At 42.6% G+C, this 25,572-nt stretch overlaps 1 protein-coding gene across 1 annotated transcript in view; it reads right to left on the minus strand.

Annotated features, from left to right (window-relative positions):
* Window positions 1–16,306, minus strand: part of ANKRD50 (ankyrin repeat domain containing 50) — a 54,841-nt gene extending 38,535 nt beyond the window's left edge. Inside the window, exons 1-2 of the mRNA XM_063458417.1 lie at window positions 16,120–16,306; window positions 10,356–11,221 (exon numbers count right to left, since the gene is read on the minus strand). Coding sequence (XP_063314487.1) covers window positions 10,356–10,831 — 476 coding nt within the window. The 5' untranslated portion in view covers window positions 10,832–11,221; window positions 16,120–16,306. The remainder of the gene's footprint in view (window positions 1–10,355; window positions 11,222–16,119) is intronic.
* Window positions 16,307–25,572: the final 9,266 nt, after the last annotated feature.

Here is a 25,572-nt window from a genome sequence, read left to right on the forward strand (position 1 = left end):
ACAGATGTTGTGCAGCAGGACAGACCGCCAAGTGTACCACTTACTATAACGGTGGAGACAGTGTAAGATCTGAGCCAAACTCAGACGTTTCCAGTCTCCTATACCCTGTTTACAGTTACAAATTGTGCAGTAGGACTAACTGCCAAGAGTACTTTTAACTGTAACGGCGGAGATAGTGTAAAATCTGAGAACAGCTGTGATCTAGGTGCTGTCAACTGTCCTTTTTAAACCTTTTATTTCTGCATAGTATCTCTGTAGGCCCCTGTATGCATCTATACAGAAGGCTTAGGAGTAGATGTATGAAGTAATCACCTTGTATCTTGTTCACCAATAAATATATTTTTTATTTTCATTTCTTATTTTATATAACGATATATATCCATATATACACTACAGGCAGTGCTCCTTGTTCTTCATTTGTTCACTAACTTTCACGTAGGGTTAACCCCTTCACTGCCTCGATACCTTTACACCAGGCTTTCATTTCATGTAAACTTCTCAACCCCAGGTTTCAATACCTAGTTAATAGCCACCACTAAAGTGCCTGTTTTCAATGACTGACCTCCTGGACAAATTGTCAGATCCTGTCATAAATCTAGATGAGATTCAGAACGTTTTCTCAATAAATCCCCTGACGAATTGTGTTAACAACACTGACATTAATAATGCCTTTTTCGAAATACAGAAGCTATACCAACAACATATTAGGAGCTTCTGGGAATTGACGAGTCTTAATCAATATATCCAACAAAAGCTGGTCCCCAGGGGCCTCCGACCTGACATTCTCCTCCCAGATAAAATTCAAACTGAAGAGCAACAAAACGAATGGAATTCCATACTATTGGATTGCTCTGCTAGATTAATGACCTTTTTGGTCAAACTAGAAACGATACACTTAGAGGAAACAAAGACAAATCTGCAAAATGAGATTGTACAAATTAAAAAGTTTAAAACGGATAATCTCTTTGCCCCAATGGAAACAAAGCTCCAAAAGAATATAGAACATTTCAGACAAAACTTGAGGATAAAGAAACACACTAAATTCCAAAGAGACTATAACGATTTTAAACAAGGTGAAATATTCCGAAAAAAACGTAAAACAAGGAGAAATAACAACAGCCAGGGAGGGTCTACATCCGGAGATACAGATTGGTCAGACTCTGACACAAGCTCCTCTAGGTCCCGACTAAAACCATATAGTAAAAGTGCACGTAACAACGACCCAGTCCCAAGTCACTCACCAAACAGGGGTATCCTCAAGGGCACTGACAAATCAGTGGCCTTTCTTGATGCCCCCATCTCTTCGGATAGCACTAACTCTACCGTCACTAAGACTTTTTTAGGTCAGGATCCCCCTCGGGAACAGAGGGGACGCCTAAGGGACAGGGACCGTTGGGCCTACAAGCGACAGGGACGGGGTCAGAGATTCTGAGAGGCAACAGGATCATTAATCTCTCTGATTTCCCGTTAAAACCCAATCATATTTCGCTTCTAAGCAAAGGTCTTACTTTTGTACCAACTCCAGGTTACAATAGCTTTGAATGGTCAAAGGATATTAATCTATTTGGCAGAAAATTAGCATTAAACTTGATGCATTCCAAAAAAGATGCACTAATGGCGAATGATCTGGGCCTTACTTTGGAGGATTTTGAACTTTCAAAGATACTGACAGACTTACTAGAGGAACAGAATCCATCCAGATCCCTGACGAATTTAAAACCACAGAGCTGGTTTACCCCTAATTTGAAAGAGACCCCGCATATAGATCTATTTGTAGAAATGACTACTAGCGAGATGCAAAAAGTACAATTCGGACGCCCACTGGACAATAATCTATCTACCTCCGAACGAAAAGCCCTGAAAGAATTGACAATGTCGAATAACATTGTCATAAAACCTGCAGATAAAGGGGGGAACATTGTCCTACTCAATCGTGACATGTACATTGACATGTGCATGACACATCTGAATAATGAACTGAACTATAGCGTTCTCCCTGAGGATCCCACTGAAAGGTACATTAAAGACTTGGACTCCTTACTCAAAAAAGCGTTGGACAATAAAGTTATTAATACAGACGAATACAAGTACCTATTACCACACAAGCACCCAACGGTAGCAACTCTATACTGCTTACCTAAAGTGCATAAGGACATTACGACACCCCCAGGGAGACCGATCATATCAGGCAATAATTGTCTGACTGAACGAGCCAGCAAATATGTTGACAAAATCCTGCACCCATTTGTTATAGACCTACCATCCTATATACAAGACACCAAGTCCACATTATTGATTTTGGAAGGACTGCAGGTACCTCCGTATACCCTATTAGCAAGTTTGGACGTGGTATCCCTATACAGCAATATCCCACACATAATAGGTATACAAGCATGCCGTTCATATCTTGAATCAGCAGCATACGACGAAGCACAGATCTCCTTTGTCATGTCATTACTAGAATTTATCCTGACGCATAATTACATATTATTCAATGGCAAATAATATTTGCAAGAGACCGGGACTGCGATGGGTACTACTTGTGCCCCCACCTACGCGAACCTTTTTTTAGGGTGGTGGGAGGACAAAATATGGAATGACCCACGATATAATCTGTACCACAAATACATTCTCAAGTGGTACAGATATATCGACGATGTGTTTATATTATGGACAGGTTCAATTAAGACATTTGAAGACTTTGTCAAAATTCTAAATGACAATACTATCAACCTATCACTCACACATGTCATAGATGAAAAAGAACTGGTCTTCCTCGACCTAAAGATCCTTCTGATGGAGGACGGTACTATTCAAACTGAGCTTTTTAGGAAGCTAACATCAACCAACAGCCTCCTACATTGGGAGAGCCACCATCCGTATAGGTTAAAAGCTTCAATCCCATACGGACAATATTTGAGGGCAAGGAGAAATTGCTCTGAGGACTCAGCATACTACCAAGAATGCCAATCACTAAAACTCCGCTTCAAGGCTTTGGGGTATCCAAACAGGGTTTTAAAAAAGGCATACCAACGGGCAAGTGGTACAAATAGAGTGGAAAGTTTGAAGACCACACGCTTAAAAACCAACTCTTTAACCCCGAGATGCATCGCCACCTTTGATGGCGGCTGGGGAAAGATGACACAAACTCTGTCTAACCACTGGCCGATCCTTACACATAACCCTGTGTTAAAGAAAGCATTACCAAGCTACCCAGCGATCACAGCCCGGAGATCAAAAAATCTGAAAGATTACTTAGTTCACAGCTTCCTGGCTCCCATTCCAACTGAACCCAACTGGCTCACCAATACTAAGGGTACGTATAGGTGCGGCCACTGCAAAGCCTGCCCATTCATTACCCCCTCTAAGTCAACTATGTCAACGCAATCTAAAATTATTGTTAAGACCAATGCACTAGTCAACTGCAGTACCACTCGTCTGGTATATCTGATCACATGCACATGCAATATCCAATACATTGGCAAAACCATTCAACCTTTCCGTCGAAGGATCCTCCAGCATATCAATTCTGTAAAGAACACCATCACACCTACCCCTGTGGCAAGGCATGTCATAAATTTTCACCAGGGGAATACTGACAATCTGAAATTCCAGGCCATTGAAAAACTGATCCCTAACCCTAGGAAAGGGAATTTTAACCAACAATTACTCCAGAAAGAATCTAAATGGATATACTCCTTTAGAACCCTCGCCCCTCAGGGACTTAACGAGGAGTTCAACTATACACCTTTCATACATTAATCATTCTCTAATTTCCATACCTTCAGAGCTATATCACAATTCATATAACTCTCTCAGCCATTATGACTGGCACCTCTTTAGATCATTACTAATTGATTATCCAGCTATATCTAAATATAAATTTAGTATCTTACCAATTATCTTCATGATCCTGTGAACATCACAATTTCCTATAATTGCAAGACTTTTGCAGAAATGACTACCAACCGAGAACGTCGAATTATGCATTAATATACAGCTTGTATGCCACTAATTCTCCTATATGTGAGCTTTAAATAATGGTAATATGCACATGGTACTCTCCACATGTAAATATGGTATTGATCAGTACAACAACACCTGACATCTTCCCGACCCCTTGAGAAGATGGAAAACGTCTTAACGGGCTGTTGACTGTATCATCAGTATTGGATTTTCTATGATGAATGATCTTCCAACACACTCATGTGCACACACGGATCGTATATGATACAAGTAGTTGATATATTATGTGTTCAAACGAGATACTCTCTATTACCACTCATAGATGGCAACTAGCTATTTACCGATGCAAAAAGGCATCGGCTTGGAGACATCGTCACTTGTAAATACTGTATTAAATGAAGGTATGAATCAAGCCCCTTCTCACAGTACAAATGACCCCCTAGTATAGGTACATGCATACATGGATCCTATATGATGTGCCCAAACGGGATACTATCTACCACTACATATAGGTGGGGTCTAGCCAAATTACCGATACAACAGCCGTATATCTGGCTATCATCACAACTTGTGAATAATAAAAAATGAGGATTAGTTTTAAGTCCCTTACGTCCCATCCTTTACGAAATATATAGAATCCTACAGGTGATTTAATATTACCCTATCATGCAAGGGAGCAAAATCTACCGATCGAGCATTATACATGCAATAGGTTTTTACCTGCTCTTCATCATTATGTATCTGTGAATCAGATACAGTATATTTTTCACTCTCTGTGAAATACAACGTAAACACAATTTGGACGGAGGGATTTGACCCTTCCAGGCCACCGTCTCCCGTCAGACCTGATTGATGACGTCGACGTTCTCGTGATGTCAATTAATAGGTTTGGGCGCCCTATTTAATAGCCCACTGGTACACGATCTCGTCCCCCTTGAAAAGCCGCCTTACCGGCGAAACGCGCGTCGGGGTTTTTTCTGGTCTCTCCTAAGAATTATACCCTCTGCACCAGCAATCAATACTTTAGATTATTACGATCTTCGACGATATTCATTTAGGTGTATCGGGAGGGACACCTAGGTTATAGCCACTGACACCTATTGTGGCTATACACTACCATTCTACACATATACTTTAATGTGTGGAGATTCTAGTTATTCTAACGCAAGCTAGCTAGTGACTTGAAAGGAAGGTGCCCTTGAAGGCACAGTTAGTATTTACTATTCATCTACCGTGATTTATTTAAATACCTCTCTCCTTCTGTACCTCTCCTTTTCCTGCAGTTAGCTCTCCTATCTGATAGGTGCCCTTGAAGGCACAGAGATATATCTTCTTTTTCTCTGTCTTTTCTCTACATTTTATTTGGGGTAATTAACTATCTAGCACCTGAAGTAGAGTCTATTGCAGGAATCGAACGCACTATTACTACAGCTTGCAGTTTTTAACTCTAAGACAGCATTCAGACAGCACGGGTCTCCCGGGGTAATTTCGATTACAGTTGATACCTTTTTTCTTTGAAAACTATATCAAGATACTATTTGCCTCAATGATAGAGACCCCACTCAGACGACTTAAGTCTCTTGCACCTAGTTTGTGGTTACAGATGTTGTGCAGCAGGACAGACCGCCAAGTGTACCACTTACTATAACGGTGGAGACAGTGTAAGATCTGAGCCAAACTCAGACGTTTCCAGTCTCCTATACCCTGTTTACAGTTACAAATTGTGCAGTAGGACTAACTGCCAAGAGTACTTTTAACTGTAACGGCGGAGATAGTGTAAAATCTGAGAACAGCTGTGATCTAGGTGCTGTCAACTGTCCTTTTTAAACCTTTTATTTCTGCATAGTATCTCTGTAGGCCCCTGTATGCATCTATACAGAAGGCTTAGGAGTAGATGTATGAAGTAATCACCTTGTATCTTGTTCACCAATAAATATATTTTTTATTTTCATTTCTTATTTTATATAACGATATATATCCATATATACACTACAGGCAGTGCTCCTTGTTCTTCATTTGTTCACTAACTTTCACGTAGGGTTAACCCCTTCACTGCCTCGATACCTTTACACCAGGCTTTCATTTCATGTGTCCTTAAGGGGTTAAAGGAAGTATAGCAAGAGAAAGAACAAGGTAGGCAATAGATTTTTCCAGCCCTGCAAAGCATTTAGACAGATGTCATCCACTCTGCTTGAAGAAAGGTGTATCTGGTGCGCATACACTACTGGTTATTTGTAAGCGCTTAAAGGGACTATAGTGCCAGGAACACAAAGCTGTATTCCTGGCACCATCACTCCCCCTGCCTCTCCCCCCCCCACCCCCCTTTTACTTACTTACCTTAGCCCAACGATGATGTCCCTCAGCGCTGAGACAAAGCTCCTCCTCCGTCCCACGACATGCAGGCTCTAACGCGGATGCGTGGAAAATGCTGCGCGTGCATTAGATGTCCTCATAGAAAAGCACTGAATCAATGCTTTCCTATAGGGAAAAAAATTATGCTGGAGGTGCTCATGCAGAGCGTGAGAATGTCCAGCATCAGATACCAGACCAAAGGTCAGTTTCAAGCCAGGAAGCCATCTAGTGGCTGTAAACATTGCAGTTTATCTGGAATTGTAATGTTTAACATTGCAGCACAAAGGGCAATAGAGACACTGTACCCAGACCACTTCAATGAGCTGAAGTGGTCTGGGTGCCTACAATGTCCCATTAATTGATACCTGTACTTTTTTGTATATATTTTAAACACTGATCACTACTGTATTTTTAGTGTGTATATTGTATAAAACATATCTTTTTGCTTAATTCTACGCCAACATATCAATACTGTGGGATATTATATTGAGGATATTGATTATATTATTAGGACTGTTTACACTTTTTCTTTTATGATATTTAGATTAGGGCACAATATTTTGACAGATTTATGGACAGATATTTAGTAGGTAAGGTTTAGCTATTTCAGTATTTGCATATACTGTATAGCTGGTAGCACAATTTAAGATTCTTGCGGTAAAATGCCAGCTATATTTGATTTAAATGGACACTATAGACATCAAACAACTTTAGCATAACTAAGCAGTTTTTGTGTATAGATTGTGCCCCTGCATTCTCACTGTTTAATTCTTTGGCATTTAAGAATTAAATCACCTTTGTTTGTTTGTTCAGCCCTAGCCACACCTCTCCTTGCTGTGACTCAGAGTCTGCATGGAAAAAAATGGTTTCATTTTCAATCTGATTTTAACTTGCTTTTGTCACTTTTATCTCCTACTCTGTATAAATATAATGTTAATCATCCTGCAGGGTCTAGAAGGCTATTAACAGAGCAGGACATAGAATGTGCAATAATGGACATTTAAACATTTGATCTTACTTTACAGGAAGTTGACACATGCACTAGGGCTGCATAAACAAAGTGAATGAACTACTAAATGGCAGAGAATTGAGCAGTGAGGCTGCAGGGGCATGATCTGTACACCAAAACTATTTCATTAAAATAAAGTTGTTTTGGTGACTATAGTGTCCCTTTAATGTATACACTTCAATTAATAAAGGTGGTAAAAAGATACTCTATGTATCATAACCATCGGTCAAATGGTTTGACAAAAGAGGAGAAGAACCGCACCTCTGTTACCTACTGCAATAAGATATAGATGCTTTTGCTAAGCTTGTGTAATGCAGGCAAGCAGTGATTATGAATGAAATATAAGTATCACTGGATTCAAGACTGTCTAGGAAAACTGTGCCTGGTCTGTCATTCTTCCACCGTGTAAAGAACAGATTTGTGGATCTTGATATAGGCGAGGGAGTAAGAAAATGTGTCCCTGTATGCACATGTTAGCAGTCACTGTTTCCAGATGAAAGCAATGCAATACTGCAACTAAAATATTGTAACTTTGCTAAAATAGCAGACAGCCTTGTACCTTTGTATTGCACATAGATTGGTTTAAGTAGCAAACAAGGTAATGGGTTAGTGCAAGAAAGTGGTATTTAAAGCTTTGACAACTCCTACAAATATCCAGAATTTTAGAGAAGGCTTCCCTTCAAGTTCCCAACAGTTTAAACATGAGAATGCATGACATTTTAAGACTTATAGTTATGCACCCATTGTACAGCACTGCGGAATTTGTTGACACTTTATTAATAATATTGATAATAATAATAGGTCCGTTTCTGGTAGGGATGCCCAGAAATGAATATTCTGGGCCGAAACATCAGGATGCCATTGGCCGAAAATCGAAAATGACTTTTTTCCCCCAATTGATTTTAAAAAGTTTTTTTCCTATAATTTTATTAATATTAGACTTTTTAATGAATTTAATTAATCTAATATGAAAAACTTACCTTCTCTTTTAGGGGTCCCCCCCTTAATGTTCCTATCCCCTCCCTCTATTTTTCTTCCCCCTGTCCCATAGTGTTCTTTTCTCCCCCCGTCCCTTGTCCCATATAGTGTTCTTTTCTCCCCCCGTCCCTTGTCCCATATAGTGTTCTTTTCTCCCCCCGTCCCTTGTCCCATATAGTGTTCTTTTCTCCCCCCGTCCCTTGTCCCATATAGTGTTCTTTTCTCCCCCCGTCCCTTGTCCCATATAGTGTTCTTTTCTCCCCCCGTCCCTTGTCCCATATAGTGTTCTTTTCTCCCCCCCGTCCCTTGTCCCATATAGTGTTCTTTTCTCCCCCCCGTCCCTTGTCCCATATAGTGTTCTTTTCTCCCCCCCGTCCCTTGTCCCATATAGTGTTCTTTTCTCCCCCCCGTCCCTTGTCCCATATAGTGTTCTTTTCTCCCCCCCGTCCCTTGTCCCATATAGTGTTCTTTTCTCCCCCCCGTCCCTTGTCCCATATAGTGTTCTTTTCTCCCCCCGTCCCCTGTCCCATATAGTGTTCTTTTCTCCCCCCGTCCCCTGTCCCATAGTGTTCTTTTCTCCCCCCGTCCCCTGTCCCATAGTGTTCTTTTCTCCCCCCGTCCCCTGTCCCATAGTGTTCTTTTCTCCCCCCGTCCCCTGTCCCATAGTGTTCTTTTCTCCCCCCGTCCCCTGTCCCATAGTGTTCTTTTCTCCCCCTGTCCCATAGTGTTCTTTTCTCCCCCCGTCCCCTGTCCCATAGTGTTCTTTTCTCCCCCCGTCCCCTGTCCCATAGTGTTCTTTTCTCCCCCCGTCCCCTGTCCCATAGTGTTCTTTTCTCCCCCCGTCCCCTGTCCCATAGTGTTCTTTTCTCCCCCCGTCCCCTGTCCCATAGTGTTCTTTTCTCCCCCCGTCCCCTGTCCCATAGTGTTCTTTTCTCCCCCCGTCTCATAGTGTTCTTTTCTCCCCCCGTCCCATAGTGTTCTTTTCTCCCCCCGTCCCATAGTGTTCTTTTCTCCCCCCGTCCCATAGTGTTCTTTTCTCCCCCCGTCCCATAGTGTTCTTTTCTCCCCCCGTCCCATAGTGTTCTATTCTCCCCCCGTCCCCTGTCCCATAGTGTTCTTTTCTCCCCCGTCCCCTGTCCCCTAGTGTTCTTTTCTCCCCCCGTCCCCTAGTGTTCTTTTCTCCCCCCGTCCCCTAGTGTTCTTTTCTCCCCCCGTCCCCTAGTGTTCTTTTCTCCCCCCGTCCCCTAGTGTTCTTTTCTCCCCCCGTCCCCTAGTGTTCTTTTCTCCCCCCGTCCCCTAGTGTTCTTTTCTCCCCCCCGTCCCCTAGTGTTCTTTTCTCCCCCCGTCCCCTAGTGTTCTTTTCTCCCCCCGTCCCCTGTCCCATAGTGTTCTTTTCTCCCCCCGTCCCCTGTCCCATAGTGTTCTTTTCTCCCCCCGTCCCCTGTCCCATAGTGTTCTTTTCTCCCCCCGTCCCCTGTCCCATAGTGTTCTTTTCTCCCCCCGTCCCCTGTCCCGTAGTGTTCTTTTCTCCCCCCGTCCCCTGTCCCATAGTGTTCTTTTCTCCCCCCGTCCCCTGTCCCATAGTGTTCTTTTCTCCCCCCGTCCCGTCCCATAGTGTTCTTTTCTCCCCCGTCACCTGTCCCTTAGTGTTCTTTTCTCCCCCCGTCACCTGTCCCTTAGTGTTCTTTTCTCCCTCGTCACCTGTCGCTTAGTGTTCTTTTCTCCCCCCGTCACCTGTCCCACAGTGTTCTCCCCCCACCCCTCCCTCCCAAGTGCAGTGTTCTTGACTTTTCGTGTTACTATCTTCATTGTGATATATAACCATCTGAATTGATAATGCAAGCATGTCTGTTAAACTATGCAATGCAAAAATAAAAAATATAATCCCCCCAATTTCGCCATATTTGACCCGTTTTCGGATGAAACGGGATAGGCCCATTTTCAGCCGAACATTTCGGCAGCTAAAATTTCAGTGCATCCCTAGTTTCTGGAAGGGGGTGGGGGGGGGGGTGGTGGGTAGAAAACAAAAAAACAAAAACAAATACTGTACCTTTTAAAGGCTTCTGATGGATTACGTTCACATTCCCCAGACTGTAGAAAACTCTGCACAGAAGGATCACTCAATTTCTCCTCATAGCCTGGCATCAGTCCACTCCGACTAATCTGATCAATTAATGACCTGATAAAGCTTCCAACGCAAAGGGTGTCCGTGTCTTGGGCCTTGCAAAAATGAAACGCCAGAACCTGCCGATGTAGACCTCTTTGCAAACCTGCAGGGGAACTAGGCCACAGCAACTCTGTACAAAGAGCCGTCTTTCCGCTACCTGGGCCGCCAACAAACAATAAACCCCAAGCTGACCCTTTTCCTGTGTTGCCGCCATTGCTCCCAGAATTTGCCACAAGAACAAGTTTGTTTGCAGAAGAGGTGCTGCAGTTTGCTTTTTCCTGCATACAATGCTGAAGCTTGTGGAAAATCCATTCCCTGCAGTAGAAAGGTTTTCCTTGAAGCAAACTGGTCTGAGCCATTGTGGCTACTCCTCTTGAAATTGAGAGCTCACCAAATATTTTGATTCTTGCTTTGCATTTGAAGCCAAATAATGCTTGGGGCCAAACAGGGACCTAAATTCCAGTAGTGACATATCCTAAACATGAAACAGCAGTGGAATGCAGTGTGCATTCAATGATTCCAGTAAAACATCACTTTTTAAGGTATTCCTCATGTAAAAATTCTACACGGTTCCCCTGGATTTCACGAAGAGGTACTTAAGAGATCGAAGTCTTTAGCTGTAACGGCAATATTTTGCCTACATCTAAGAGAAATGCTTTTCAGAAGGCTGAGAAAGCCAAGCACTCATCTCTGCATCTGGATTTCATCGAATTGTGCATTCTTTTTAGAACAAGCAGGAGACAATACATCTGGAAAAATGAAATGAGAAGCCAACCGTTAGTATGTGCAAGCATGATTCGTTCCATCAGATCATCACATGCAAATATTCAAATTCAAACTACATTTACATTCATTTCAATTTCCATATGGTACACAATGTATGCACTTTGAGGAACTACACAAATACCATTATCCTTTCTACTCCAGCCATGTGATTTTAAAGGGACACTATAGTCACATGAACAACTTTAGCTCAATCCTCTGCCATTTAGGAGTTAAATCCTTTGTTTATGAAACCTAGTCACACCTCCCTGCATGTGACTTGCACAGCCTTCCATAAACACTTCCTGTAAAGAGAGCCCTATTTAGGCCTTCTTTATTGCAAGTTCTGTTTAATTAAGATTTTCTTATCCCCTGCTATGTTAATAGCTTGCTAGACCATGCAAGAGCCTCCTGTATGTGATTAAAGTTCAATTTAGAGATTGAGATACAATTATTTAAGGTAAATTACATCTGTTTGAAAGTGAAACCAGTCTTATTTTTCATGCAGGCTCTGTCAATCATTGCCAGGGGAGGTGTGGCTAGGGCTGCATAAACAGAAACAAAGTGATTTAACTCCTAAATGACAGTGAAATTGCAGGGAAATGATCTATACACTAAAACTACTTTATTTAGCTAGTGTAATTTAGGTGACTATAGTGTTCCTTTAAGTCACTTCGTTTACCTTCTTATAATTACATTTTATAGCAAGTTTATTAACCATTTGAACGCCAAAACTGCATATTACATGATATTCGCCACTTGACCTTAAATGTTTTCTAGCCACAAAGCTTTAAATAGTGTGTACAGTGAACAATAGCATGTATATCAATGGTCCTTAACCGTATTTTGAGATATCTGACAGTAGCCTGGTAACTGAACCTTTATCGCAGAATTATCCCAGTGTCAATGCAGCCTTTGCCTCATCATACAAAGTGTCATTGCTACAGTAAACCTTTTGCTGTGAGTAGTTGCCTTGGGCCTGAAGAACTAATACTGCCTTGTGCAACCAATAGGAAGCCACTAAATAGTGAATGGCACCAAGCTTAACAAACTTGTGGTGACACATAAAAGGGACAGGCACAGAGAATCTAAGTCACAGCCGGTCAAAAGATTTTGTGATCGGACTTCATGATCTGCAAGAGAATTTGCTGTCTAAGTGTTTTTAAGCAGCAAAAGCAGCCTCAGGGATCCATAACAATTCAATGCAGCAGTCTAACTCACAGCTCAGAAGGAAATAATATTGTCATATCCTCCCAGCATTGCAAACCAAGAAAGAGGCTACACAAGAGGAACAAAAATGGGATCTCTACTACTCGCGAAAGCAGCAGGTTCCCCACTAGACTCTATTGAGAGAATATTTCATCCACCAACGTCACCCACTTTCTCAATAGTGTAACAGAGAATGCATTAAATTGTATGTTTGTGAAGGTGTGCAGCTAATCAATTTGTCATTTCTTATGCGCATGGGAGAGTGACTGATATGATAAAACTAGGTCTGTGGTTATTACTAAGCACCAAATCGTGCTAAACAGGAAAAATTGAAGTTAAAAGGCTGATTTGGAAAAATTCTCCCACCCAGCTACATTCACAGCTTGGCTAACTTAGCGTCGTTTTTGACATTCGTATTTTGGCTGGACACAATTTGATGCTTCGTAATTAACCCTGTGTATCTCTGTGTCACCACTGAGAATGTTGCCTGCATCCAAACGTTTGGCCTTTGCTCTTGAATTCTAGGTGAATCTGTCAAGGGACAGGATTGTTAGCTAATATCTGGTATAAATAATACAATGTTAATATTTATTGTAAAGTATTTGTCAACAATAACTGAGCACAAAACAGGTATAACAACACAAGAACTATTACATGTACTTATTTATATTAAGCTAAAAGGCCATGGATTTGAGGATACTAACACATCATGTAGCCACACAGGACAGTCATGTGTGCTCTCACTTTAACCTTAAGTATTTCAGATCTGTCTCAAAAGCATTTTGAGTTGGATTAGAAGATGCAATCTGTGGCCGTGCCATGCATGGGACTTCACTTGGGCAATACTGGAGGCCAGCCAGTAACTGCATGTGGGATTTTAATTTTAGTTATTATATATAGCCACCATTCAACTAGCACAATGTTTAGAACAAAAAATAGGGGTAGGAGATGTAAATGAGAAAGTCACATTACGCGTGAAAGCCAGAGACCCTTTAAAAAAACAACATGCAAAAACAAATGCATTTCCCAGGCTTGTGAATATAGCTGAAGGAAAAATTTAGCTCCAGTTCAAATTCCTGACCTTGAGCAAAAGAAAAACAAGGAGCATGTGGTCTATGCATTTAAAATTCTGCCTATAGTAGGTCAGAGTTTCAATGAACTAATCATTCTACTCTAAATCAGTGGTAACGAACAAGAACTTCACAGTTAAAGTAGCACTACAACTCACATGACGCTCAGCCTGCCACAAACGTATTTTTCTTTAATGAGAACTGTTGAGAATCAGCAAACCTGCAGTTTCATCACAACTAGCTACCGTAGGACTAGCTCCTGCTTAACCCAGCATTAATCTAAATGTTCAGCATAAGCAGCTCTCAATTTTCATTAACATGTATCTTTACATCACATTCACACACTTGGGATAAAAGAGAAAAAGAAAACAATTCACAAATTCATTTTTTTTTTTTTTTGGTTCAATGCTTAAGCAACTTAAGTTTTATTTATTCTTCTAATTGTGAAATGAATCTAGTATACAAGAGGATCATAGTATCTCTAATCACCCACACACAAAAAAAATGAAGATGACCTATGCTGTATAATAAGCTAGTATGGAAGCCACTGATGATGCCATAACCCTTGGTGTGTTTATTACCATAATAGCCTGTTTATTCTAGCAATCAATGACAGATCTAAATACAGTGTGTGTGTGTGTGTATGTGTGTGATATATATATATATATATATATATATATATATATTAGAAAGTGATAACATTTATACTAAGATATTATATAGGACAATGCAATCAAGACAACATTAGGAAATACACTGCATTTGGAGTGAAACGGTCGTGAATGCTTAACCCCTTTAGGACCAAACTTCTGGAATAAAAGGGAATCATGACCCGTCATGTGTCCTTAAGAGGTTAAAGGTTCTATAACTAACTGCATATAGTAATTATGACTTTTTAGATACTCACAGGGCTAATCTATAAAGCGTACATTAAACAAAAAAAAAAAAAAAAAACAGTATAGGCAATATAAGCAATCTAAAAAAAATACATTCACATGCAGCTGTCAGCAAATCAATATACCAGTCCCCCATTTGGAATTCTCAGAAAAATTACACAGAAGTTATTATGCACTGCAAAACACAGTGTGAGTTATGGGCTTGATTTGTCTAGAATCCAATTTCTATTAGCACAGGAGCCATGGTCTGTTGCAGGTTTTCCATGCCAATATATGGGAACTGTCTACTTCGAACAATGTCTGCTGAGCTTATCAACTTGCTGGAATTGTTTGCATTAATGGGAGCATGAATTTTTAATAAAAAAAAAAAGCTAGAGCAAATAGCCCTTAGACCTTAATGATCAAGATACTTTACAGTTGCCAACAAAAATCTCAGCAACTGAGACAGATCACTTACTGAGCCACAAGCATTCCACATGTACACATTTTATTTGCACCTAGACAGATTTGGCCCAATATTATGGAAACACAGGTTGAGAGGCCATGAGCTCTTGCATTGCAATGCTATATATAACTTACAGTAAAACTGTATGCCTTCTTGTATAAAGTAACCTACTAAATCTGAAATTAATACATACATACATACATACATACATACCAAGGAACACCAAAAAACAGACTGTCACATTTCACTCACCAGTTAGCAGAGCACACCTATCAATTTCCAAACTATAGGGCCTGACAGCAGTCAGCTATGACTTAACCCTTCACATACCCTACTTGTAACATGAGCACAGCTGTGGCCTGTAATATACCACTTTATTTGCATGGGGTTGTGGTGATTTCTCAATCTGGATTTTTATGCGCATTGCTGTGTATTTATTACCCTCTTCCTCCTCCCCTGCATAGCCCTTGCTCTTTGTGCTACTGAAGCCCCTCTCAGTCCCCCTTTTTTTATTTTGTGTGCAGAGACAGGTCAGCTCCAGCCATTGGTGCCTGACCATGAACACGTACACAGGGGGGCTGAGAGCACACATACAATAAGATAGTAAAGTGACATGCAGAGCAAGGCCAGAGACCCCACCCCGGGGAAAAGGGGGGGGCGGGCGCCGGATCTCTTGCAGCTGGGACTGCAGCGGAGGAGGTGACTGGCAGCAGTGTACAAACCAGACCTGTGTGCACATGTGTGCAAGGCAGCCCTCCTCCATCACACACAGGAGGGGGAGGAGGCAGGGTGCCCCCAGCTGTGGCAGAACAGCTGGGGATCTAGCTCTGTCTCCATGTGTACCTGCTGGTCAGGGGATCCCACGTCTCTGACTGCCTCACTTTAACAAGACCCCTAGATTGGGAAGTGCCAACTCTGCCCATTAAACACACCATGTAGCCAGCCCTGACAGCAGTGTGCACAGCCTTCCCTGGACCCTGCACACATGCACTGCAGACCAGGGCTGGTCACTGGAGAACTCCAGCTGCTGCAGAACTACAACTCCAATGATGCTTTGCCAGTTTTATAGCTGGTGAATGAAGTTGGGAGTTGTAGTTCACTATAGATACCCCAGTATGTAAGTGGCATGGTGTTTGTATGACATGCAGTCGCCGTCCCGTCCCTCCCCGGTACATACTGTGTGTGCATGTGTCATGTATGCAGGGAAATCAGTGTCTACTTCACTGTATACAAACAGCCCTGTCCCATACACCGCCCCCTCCTACCTCCATCCGGTCCGGGGGTGCTGTCTACCCCAGGGTGGGGTATTTGCCTGCAGCTCGGGTGGAGGGGGCAGACACCCCGGATCCTGCCTCCACCCTATCCAGGGGCTCTCTGTCTCCGAGTCCTTCTCTTTGTTTCTGCTCTCTCTCTCGGTGCTCAGTCTGGCTGTGCAGGGCTGCTCCTCCCCGAGCCGCCGGATCTCCGCCTACAAACAGCAGGAGGGGACAGCGGCCAGGCAGCGGGATGGAAGATCGATGCTTTGGTCTCTGGCCACTCCTTGCTCCTGGCATCAGCCACATTCCGCTCCCAGGGCCTGCGCCGCGCTGCATCACGGGAGATGTAGTTTTCGAGGATCTGCGGTGGACTCGGTCACGTGACCAAGCGTCCTGGTGTAACCCTCCCAGGGCTCAGCACACTGACTGCTGGTTGCGAATGGGGTGTCTCTCACTGACTGCTGGGAATTGGGTGTCTCTCACTGACTGCTAAACATGGGGTGTCTCTCACTGACTGCTAATTGTAACAAAAAGAGAATGCACACTAGAATCACTATAAAAAGTTATGCAAATGCTTTAATAAGACCAATAAACGGTACAGCAAATAAAAAGCAAAAATACAAAGTGACAATATAAGGTAAAAGAAAGCATACAGGAATAATTACCACGATTCTCACAAGCCTATTATGGCCGAAACACAAGCCCCTAATATCGCCCAACGTTTTGGCACCTCCTGGCTGCCTTTATCAAGGGTGTTTATATATCACTGACTGCTAAACATGGAGTGTCTCTCACTGACTGCTAAAAATGGGGTGTCTCTCACTGACAGCTAAACATGGAGTGCTTCTCACTGACTGTTGTGAATGGGGTGTCTCTTACTGACTGCTGGAAATGGGATGTCTCTCACTGACTGCTAAACATGGAGTCTCTCTCACTAAACCTGGGGTGCCTCTCACTGACTGCTGGGCATGGGGTGTCTCTCACTGACTGCTAAACATGGAGTCTCTCTCACTAAACATGGGGTTCCTTCCACTGACTGCTGTACATAGGGTACCTGTATATGGGTAACTCTCAATGACTACAGGGCATGGGGTAACTTTATAGGGGTAATTCTCAGTGACTGCTAAATATGGGGTGCCTGTATATGGGTAGCTCTTATTGCTGGGAATGGTTATTGTTTATCTACATTGAGCTTGTAGAAGCTGTCGTGGCAATGCAAGCCTGTATGTTAATACTATGTTGCACACCAAAATAAAGAATTAAAAAAAAAAAAGGAATGGTTTTAAGAATAATTCAGTTTCATAATATTGATTGTTTTTGCAGAGATGTCAGGTGTTTGAATTGTCCGCGAAAATAGTTACTTCGTCTTCATATCGCATAGTACAATGTATCTAGACTTCACGTTGCTATTTTTTCCATTTGTTTTGTAGTGTTTTTTTGTTTACAAAGTCCAGCTAACCTTGAGAACGGTGCACAAAGAGCATTACCAGAGAGGCCAAACACCTGCAAGAGGAATGCTGGGAGCTATTCTGCAAATTAAAGAATTTGCCTACTTAATATATGCTGTGCACAGCCCTGTTTTCCCACTAAGAGATTTATTATTTGTGAGGCAGCCGGTTTTTACTAAAGTGAGAATTCAAAGAGTGTCAAATTTACAATTATGACAATACAGCCCTAATATCATCCATGGGTACTTCCATTAACTTGCACAGCTGATCACTATACTTAGTGCTATGACCTGGGCTTGGAATCTCTTTATCTACCAGCATTCACATTAAAGCAGATCTTGGATAGTTACAGCAAGGAAAGAGACAACCAGCTTTGTTCTTGGTACAAACAGCAAACTGCCTTTATTTTCACTTCACATGAGGATATACAAACTATATTTCCCTTCCCCATCTGCAAGTCCGCCTCGACAAAAGCATACCTAAATTGGCCAGGCAGATATCTCATAATGGGGGGAGGCTCTGCATCTTGTGCCATGTGACACATTAAAGTCTCTTTTTTGTCACATTTCTCCTCCCCCAAAGAAAGTCCTGCTGCTAGGCTGGGCTCCTACTGCCCGGGCCACAGGCTGCAGGAGGACAGGGCTACCCCTCTATTCTCCTAGACAGTCCATCAGCATTGCCATGCGACTGGTCTTTGCAATATCGGATGGTAAAATTGTACTGCTGAAGTGCAAAGCTCCACCTCAGCAGTCACCCATTGTCACCTGCCACTCGGTTTAGCCAGTGAGGGCCTCCATCCTCTTCCTGGCTCAAATACATAGGGGACTACTAGTACTTCATAGTGTATGTAATCCCTCTCCCAAAATTCTCTTAACAGGCCCAGGGGCCTTCGCACTAGCCGACCAAACAGGAGCTCAAATGGAGAGAACCCTGTGGACTCTTGAAGAACCTTGCGGTAGGCGAACAATAACAAAGTGAGTAACTTCTCCCAATTTGGTTCGCTGTCTGCGATGCTCCGGAGCATGACTTTAAAGTACCATTGAATCGCTCACAGAGTCCATTGGTCTACGGGTGGTAAGTAGCAGACCTGTGCTGATTGAAACCACAGTGTTGCCAGAGCTGATGCACCAGCTCCGACATAAATTGCGTGTGTACGAGTAAATGATAAAAATGGGATGCTGCTTGTACTGTCAAACTTTATCCACTGCTACTAGAAAGGAATATCTCTATGTAGAGAATAGTCTAAACAAATAGGCAGCAGTAAAATCCAAAGTGATGGTGAAGCGCTATATAATAATACTAATGGAAATGGGGGTATTCGGTGTAATAGTGGGATAAAACAATGTATAGGTGTATACCTTTAATATATCTCTAATCTCCAAATCCTAATAGGTGGTGTATAGTTCCTTAAAAACATAAACACAAAAAACATATCATAGTGTAAAACTGTAAAATACAGAGTTAAAAAAGGTACAAGAGATTATTCCCACTCAAAATATATAGAGCCAAAAGATTTTATCTCAGTTCTTGCCAGGGCCGGACTGGGAACTAAAAGCAGCCCTGGAAAAAAATTCTATACCAGCCCAATAATGCGTCGCGCCAGCATAGTGTGCTGATATAGAGGGTGAAAAAATAACCTAAAATTGAAAACTATTACTCCAGCGAAAGAACGCATATAGGGCTTCAAAATAAACAAAAGAGCGCCTTTATTTTAAGCAGACATTCATTTGCATGTAATCAATGTTTCTGTGCAACTAATTTGGCCTATTAAGGACATTTTAGTACTGGGATTGAAATGGTGAATGTATGCGGTTGCACAACTGAAAAGAAAAATTAAAGGGAAACTCCAGTGCCAGGAAAACGATCCGTTTTCCTGGCACTGGAGGGTCTCTCTCCCTCCCACCCCCCAATCCCCAGTTACTGAAGGGGTGAAAACCCCTTCAGTGACTTACCTGAGGCAGCAGCGATGTCCCTCGTCGCTGTCTCCTACTCCGCGACGCTCCTCCTGTCCATTGCGTCGGCCGGTGGGCGAGACTGATCCCGCCCACCGGCCGAGGAGACCTAATGCGCATGCACGGCATGCGCATGCGCATTACGTCTCCCCATAGGAAAGCATTGAAAAATCATTTCAATGCTTTCCTATGGGGTTTTGAGCGACGCTGGAGGTCCTCACACAGCGTGAGGACGTCCAGCGACGCTCTAGCACAGTAGACAGCCACTAGAGGTGGAGTTAATCCTGCAAGGTAATTATTGCAGTTTATGAAAAACTGCAATAATTACACTTGCAGGGTTAAGAGTAGTGGGAGTTGGCACCCAGACCACTCCAATGAGCAGAAGTGGTCTGGGAGCCTGGAGTGTCCCTTTAAGTTATCTTGCTCATTTTGAAGTCCTATGGGTACACTCTTCACTTTGAATATGTTATTGTGCATGAGTATGCAACTAGCAACAAGACTGGGCCAATACGTGCTCATTACAAATATGTATATATTAATGACATTTATGTGTGTATTATGCATATATAAATGTATATTAATATATTATAGGCATAATTATATATGTTGCTAATACACACATCAATATACATGCATATATATATATATATATATATATATATATATATATATATATATATATATATGTGTGTGTGTATTACTGTCAGGATCACATCAATTACGTCTATTACGTTTACCTCGTTTAGTGTATCGTCTCCAATTGTCTCCTTTTTGTCTCTTACAGTGACCCTTGTGTTTCTTTTACTTCATCCCAGTCCCTGTGTGTTTCTTTTTACCCTTCTCCAGCCTCTGTATGTCTCTTTCCCCCAGCCCCTTTGTCTCTTTCTCCCTTTCCAAATCACATCTGTGTGTCTCTTTCTAACTCCAGACTCTGTGTGCCTCTTTCTCTTCTCCCAGCCACTCTGTGTCCCTTTTTTCCCCAGCCCAGTGTTTCCTCCCACAAATCTTGTGTTACTTTGTTCCCCTTCCCTTCTGTATGTCTTTGTTCCCCCCAACAAACCTTCTGTGTCTCTTTCTCCCCTCTCCTCCATGTGTCTGTCTTCCCCCTCTCCTCCCTGTGTCTCTCTCCCCCCTCTCCACCCGTGTCTCTCTCTCTTACCCCTCTGTCTCTTTGTCCCTCCATCCCCTGTGTCTCTATTACCCCTCTGTCTCTTTTTACCCCCTTCCCTGGTGTCTCTCTATTACCCCTCTGTCTCTGTGTCCCCCCTTCCCCTGTGTCTCTCTATTACTCTTTGTCCCCCCATCTCATGTGTCTCTCTTTTACCCCTCTCTTTGCCCCCCCATATCCTGTGTCTCTCTATTACCCCTCTCTTTGTCCCCCATTCCTCTGTGTCTCTCCATTACCCCTCTCTTTGTCCCCCCATCCCGTGTCTCACCATTACCCCTCTCTTTGTCCCCCCATCCCCTGTGTCTCTCCATTACCCCTCTCTTTGTCCCCCTTCCCCTGTCTCTCCATTACCCCTCTCTTTGTCCCCCTTCCCCTGTGTCTCTCCATTACCCCTCTCTTTGTACCCCTTCCCCTGTCTCTCCATTACCCCTCTCTTTGTCCCCCTTCCCCTGTCTCTCCATTACCCCTCTCTTTGTCCCCCTTCCCCTGTGTCTCTCCATTACCCCTCTCTTTGTCCCCCTTCCCCTGTGTAATGCTCAATTGTTGACAAGATGGAAACAACTGCAGATTTCTGAACTTGATATTGTTTATTGCTTTTAAATAAAAAAGATAATCAATTTGAACTGTCTCTTTAATTCCTGGCAGGTTATAAACAGCAGCGGAGTTGAAGTTGTTTTAAGATAAGGCAAATTTTAACACAACCAGCGAGAAGTTCCAAATTAGGATGCAGATGATTAATTAGTAGGTGTTGAGAACAAGGTTAGGAGTTTAGGTGGAGCAGATAGCGAACCACTTAGAATTAGGATGGTTATATATCAAGCTTGAGCCAATCTGGTTTACTTAACTTATGAAGGAGCGATAATCCAAATTGGTGATAGAGATTCCACAGAGAATCGAGGTTGCAGCAGGCAAGAGTATATCCAAAAACAGTCCGAGGTCGTAGGAGAGGAGAAGGAGGGTAAACGATTAAACAGTCCGGGTCCGATACACAGTAGAAGTAGTAAATATTCAGTTTGAAGTTCGCGGGAGCTTTCGAGTTGATCCAGCACTGTGGTGTTGACGCGGTCTCTCTATGAATCCTGGGAACGACCGCGTCATAGGAGGGGGAGTGGCCGCGCTCCGAGAACCCGGAAGTCCACGGTTAGCGAATGCCGGAAGGTCTGACAGAACCCCCCTCATAAGAAGCAGCCACCGGATGCTGTCAACGAGGTCTGGATGGGTAGCGAGCATGGTACGCATTGATAAGTCGACGAGCATGCACCGCGGAGGACGACACCCATGAATCTTCGTCAACTCCGTAGCCCTTCCACCGGACAAGATATTGTAAGGAACCACGATGGATTCGTGAATCGAGAATCCTCTGGACCTCGTATTCCTCTACACCTTGTACCAGAATGGGATCAGGAGTGGTAAGAACATCCCTCATGAAAGGGTCGGAGTGGTGTGGTTTAAGCAATGACACATGGAAGACTGGATGTAGTTTCATGGTAGGTGGAAGTTTCAATCTAACCACGTTTTCGTTGATAAGCGACAATATACGAAAAGGGCCAAGGAAGAGTGAACTCAGTTTCTTTGAGGGACGGTTGGTGACAATGTTTTTTGAAGAGAGCCATACTAGATCACCAACCTTGTAAGTAGGGGAAGGTCGTCTACCAGTATCGAAAAACTTTTTCTGAGCAGATGATGCATTTTTAAGGTTATCACGTAACCTGAGGAAGAGGGCAGACATGAACGAGTTATGGTTGGAGACGTATGGATTAGAAGAAGGAAGTCCTTGATCAGGGAATGAAGAAGGATGGAATCCAAAATTTGAGAAGAAGGGAGTCATTTTGCTACTAGCGTGTACCGAGTTGTTGTATGAGAACTCTGCCATTGGTAACCACGTGATCCAATCATCTTGTAAGTGAGAGCAATAACACCGCAAGTATTGTTCAACACATTGATTAACTCTCTCTGTTTGTCCGTTGGTTTGGGGATGATAGGCTGAAGATAATTTACGTTGAATGTTGAGGGAGGAACACATCTCATTCCAGAATTTGGAGGTGAACTGTGTTCCTCTGTCTGATATGATTTCTTCAGGAAGACCATGGAGTTTTACGATGTTGTTGATGAATATTTTTGTAAGTTCAGATGAAGAGGGTAATTTCTTCAAAGGAATAAAATGGGACATCTTGGTGAAACGGTCTACCACTACCAGAATGGTGGTATGATGTTGCGAAGGAGGGAGTTCTACCAAGAAGTCCATTGAGATGGACTGCCAAGGTCTTTCTGGAACAGGTAGGCTCAGTAATTGACCGAATGGTGGATGATGGTCAGATTTTGATCTCAGACAGGTTGGGCAGTTTTTGACATAAGATTCTATGGTTCTGTCCTGGCGAGGCCACCAGTAATATCTTTTAGACAGCTCCAGTGTTTTCCTTGTACCAGGATGACCAGCCAGAGGGGAATCATGAATCAAAGAGAGTATTTTATTCCTAAGCAAGGGAGGAATGTATAACCTGTCTTTGAAGTAGTAGATACCGTCCTTTTTTGATAGATTGCTTTGTTTGGGAAGTTCAAGATCTTCTTCTTTAAGATGTTTAATATCATCTATTAATGACGAAATAATACCTATGATTTTAGGTGGTTGAGTTTCGTTTACAGGAAGATCTTGGTGAATTCTGGACAGGGCATCTGCCTTTTTGTTTCTGGATCCAGGTCTGTAGATGATTTGAAAATTGAAACGGGAAAAGAAAAGATTCCAGCGTACTTGTCTGGCAGAGAGTGTTTTGTTGGAATGAAGATATTCAAGGTTCCTGTGGTCTGTATAAACAATTACAGGAGTGCGTGTGTCTTCAAGTATGTGACGCCAGTTTTCGAATGCAGCTTTAATACTTAATAATTCTTTTTCTCCTACAGGATAATTTCGTTCAGCAGGAGACAAAGATCGTGAAAAAAAAGCTACTGGATGGAGAGGCTCTTGAGGCGTTTGGTGTTGAGAGAGGACAGCCCCGATAGCTGTGTCAGAAGCATCCGTTTCCATGACGTAGAGAAAAGCAGGATTAGGTAGTTGAAGAATGGGAGCACTTGTGAATCTCCGTTTTAATTCATCAAAGGCTGCTTGAGCCTTATCGTTCCAAGCAAAGGACCGTTTACTGCTATTGAGCAGGTTGAGGGGATGAGCAACCTTGGAGTAATTTTTAATGAACTTCCTATAGAAGTTGGCAAATCCCAGAAAACGTTGTAAGTCTTTAGTATTAGTAGGAGTAGACCAGTTGACAATGCAATCTATTTTGGAGGTATCCATACTTATTGAATGAGGGGAGATAACGTATCCCAAAAAAGTGATTTCATTGACTTCAAATATACATTTTTCTGGTTTTGCGTATAATTTGTGTGTTCTTAATCTGGATAATACCCATCTCACGTGTTTTCTGTGTTCTTCAAGGTTGTTGGAGTAGATGAGAATATCATCTAAGTAAATGATGACACAAACGTCTAGGAGATCTCGGAAGATATCGTTAATGAAATGCTGAAAGGTTGCAGGGGCGTTACATAGCCCGAAGGGCATGACAAGATATTCGTAAAGACCATATCGGGTCCTGAACGCCGTTTTCCATTCATCATTGGCCTTGATTCTAACAAGGTTATATGCCCCACGAAGGTCAAGTTTAGTGTAGATGGTAGCTGTTCTTAATCTTTCAATCAACTCATTGATCAGGGGAAGAGGGTAACGATTCTTGATAGTTATTTTATTTAAAGACCTGTAATCGATGATTGGCCGTATAGTCTGGTCCTTGTTTCTTACAAAAAACATGCTGGAAGCGGCTGGTGAACAGGAAGGTCTAATGAACCCCTTACGGAGGTTTTCATCCAGGTATTCCTTGAGGGTTTTTAACTCTGATTCAGAGAGAGGATAAATATGTCCAAAAGGGATAGGAGCACCAGGAACAAGGTCAATCGGACAATCATAGGGTCGATGAGGAGGAAGTGTCTCTGCTTCCTTTTTACTGAACACATCAGCGAACTCTGAATAGCAGGAAGGTATAGTGGATTCCCCAGTAACATGCAAAATGGGGATGTGTTGTAGACATGTTCCCTGGCAATATGCAGAGTTAAACGTGAGAGAGAAAGGAGCCCATGTAATAAGTGGGTTGTGAGTCCGTGACCAGTCTATCCCTAATATTATTGGATAAAGAGGAGAATTTATGACATCAAAAACAAGAAATTCAGAATGGATATAATTAGTAGTAGTCCTTAAAGGGACAGTTTCAAGGCGAATGGGCCCCGAGGAGATTAAGGAGCCATCAATAACTCTGACAGAGACGGAATTACGTTTTTGAACACAAGGAATTTTATTTTTTGTAACAAAGGATGAGTCCAGGAACACCCCATTAGCACCGGAATCAATAATGGCCTTAGTCGTAATTCTTTCTTTGTCCCACTGTAATATGAGAGAAACAGAGGAGAAATGAGAGATTGGTTTAGAGGGAAGCACACTCATAACAATTGTGGTGGAACCATGCTTACCACCTCGGGGACGTTTCAATAGGGGACAGTCTGGGACCACATGTTCTTGCGAAGCACAGTACATGCAGAGGTTCATTTGTCTTCTTCTGGTTCTCTCTTCTGGAGTAAGAGGACTTCTCACAACCCCTATTTCCATAGGTTCAGCGGGAGTTATAGGTTTCTCCGGTGCCTTTGAAGAGGTGAAGGGTTTTTTCCATAGAGAGCTAGTGAGTGATTTCTCAGCTTTTCTTTCCCTAAGTCTTCTGTCGATACTGATTGACAGTTGGATAAGTGCATTTAGTGTAGTAGGTAGTTCAGTTCTGGAGAGCTCATCCTTGACAGCTTCAGATAACCCAATACGGAACTGGTTACGTAGAGTTATGTCATTCCACTGAGTTTCTGGTGC

Source organism: Pelobates fuscus, chromosome 6 (assembly GCF_036172605.1).
Source record: "Pelobates fuscus isolate aPelFus1 chromosome 6, aPelFus1.pri, whole genome shotgun sequence".
Taxonomy (NCBI): domain Eukaryota; kingdom Metazoa; phylum Chordata; class Amphibia; order Anura; family Pelobatidae; genus Pelobates; species Pelobates fuscus.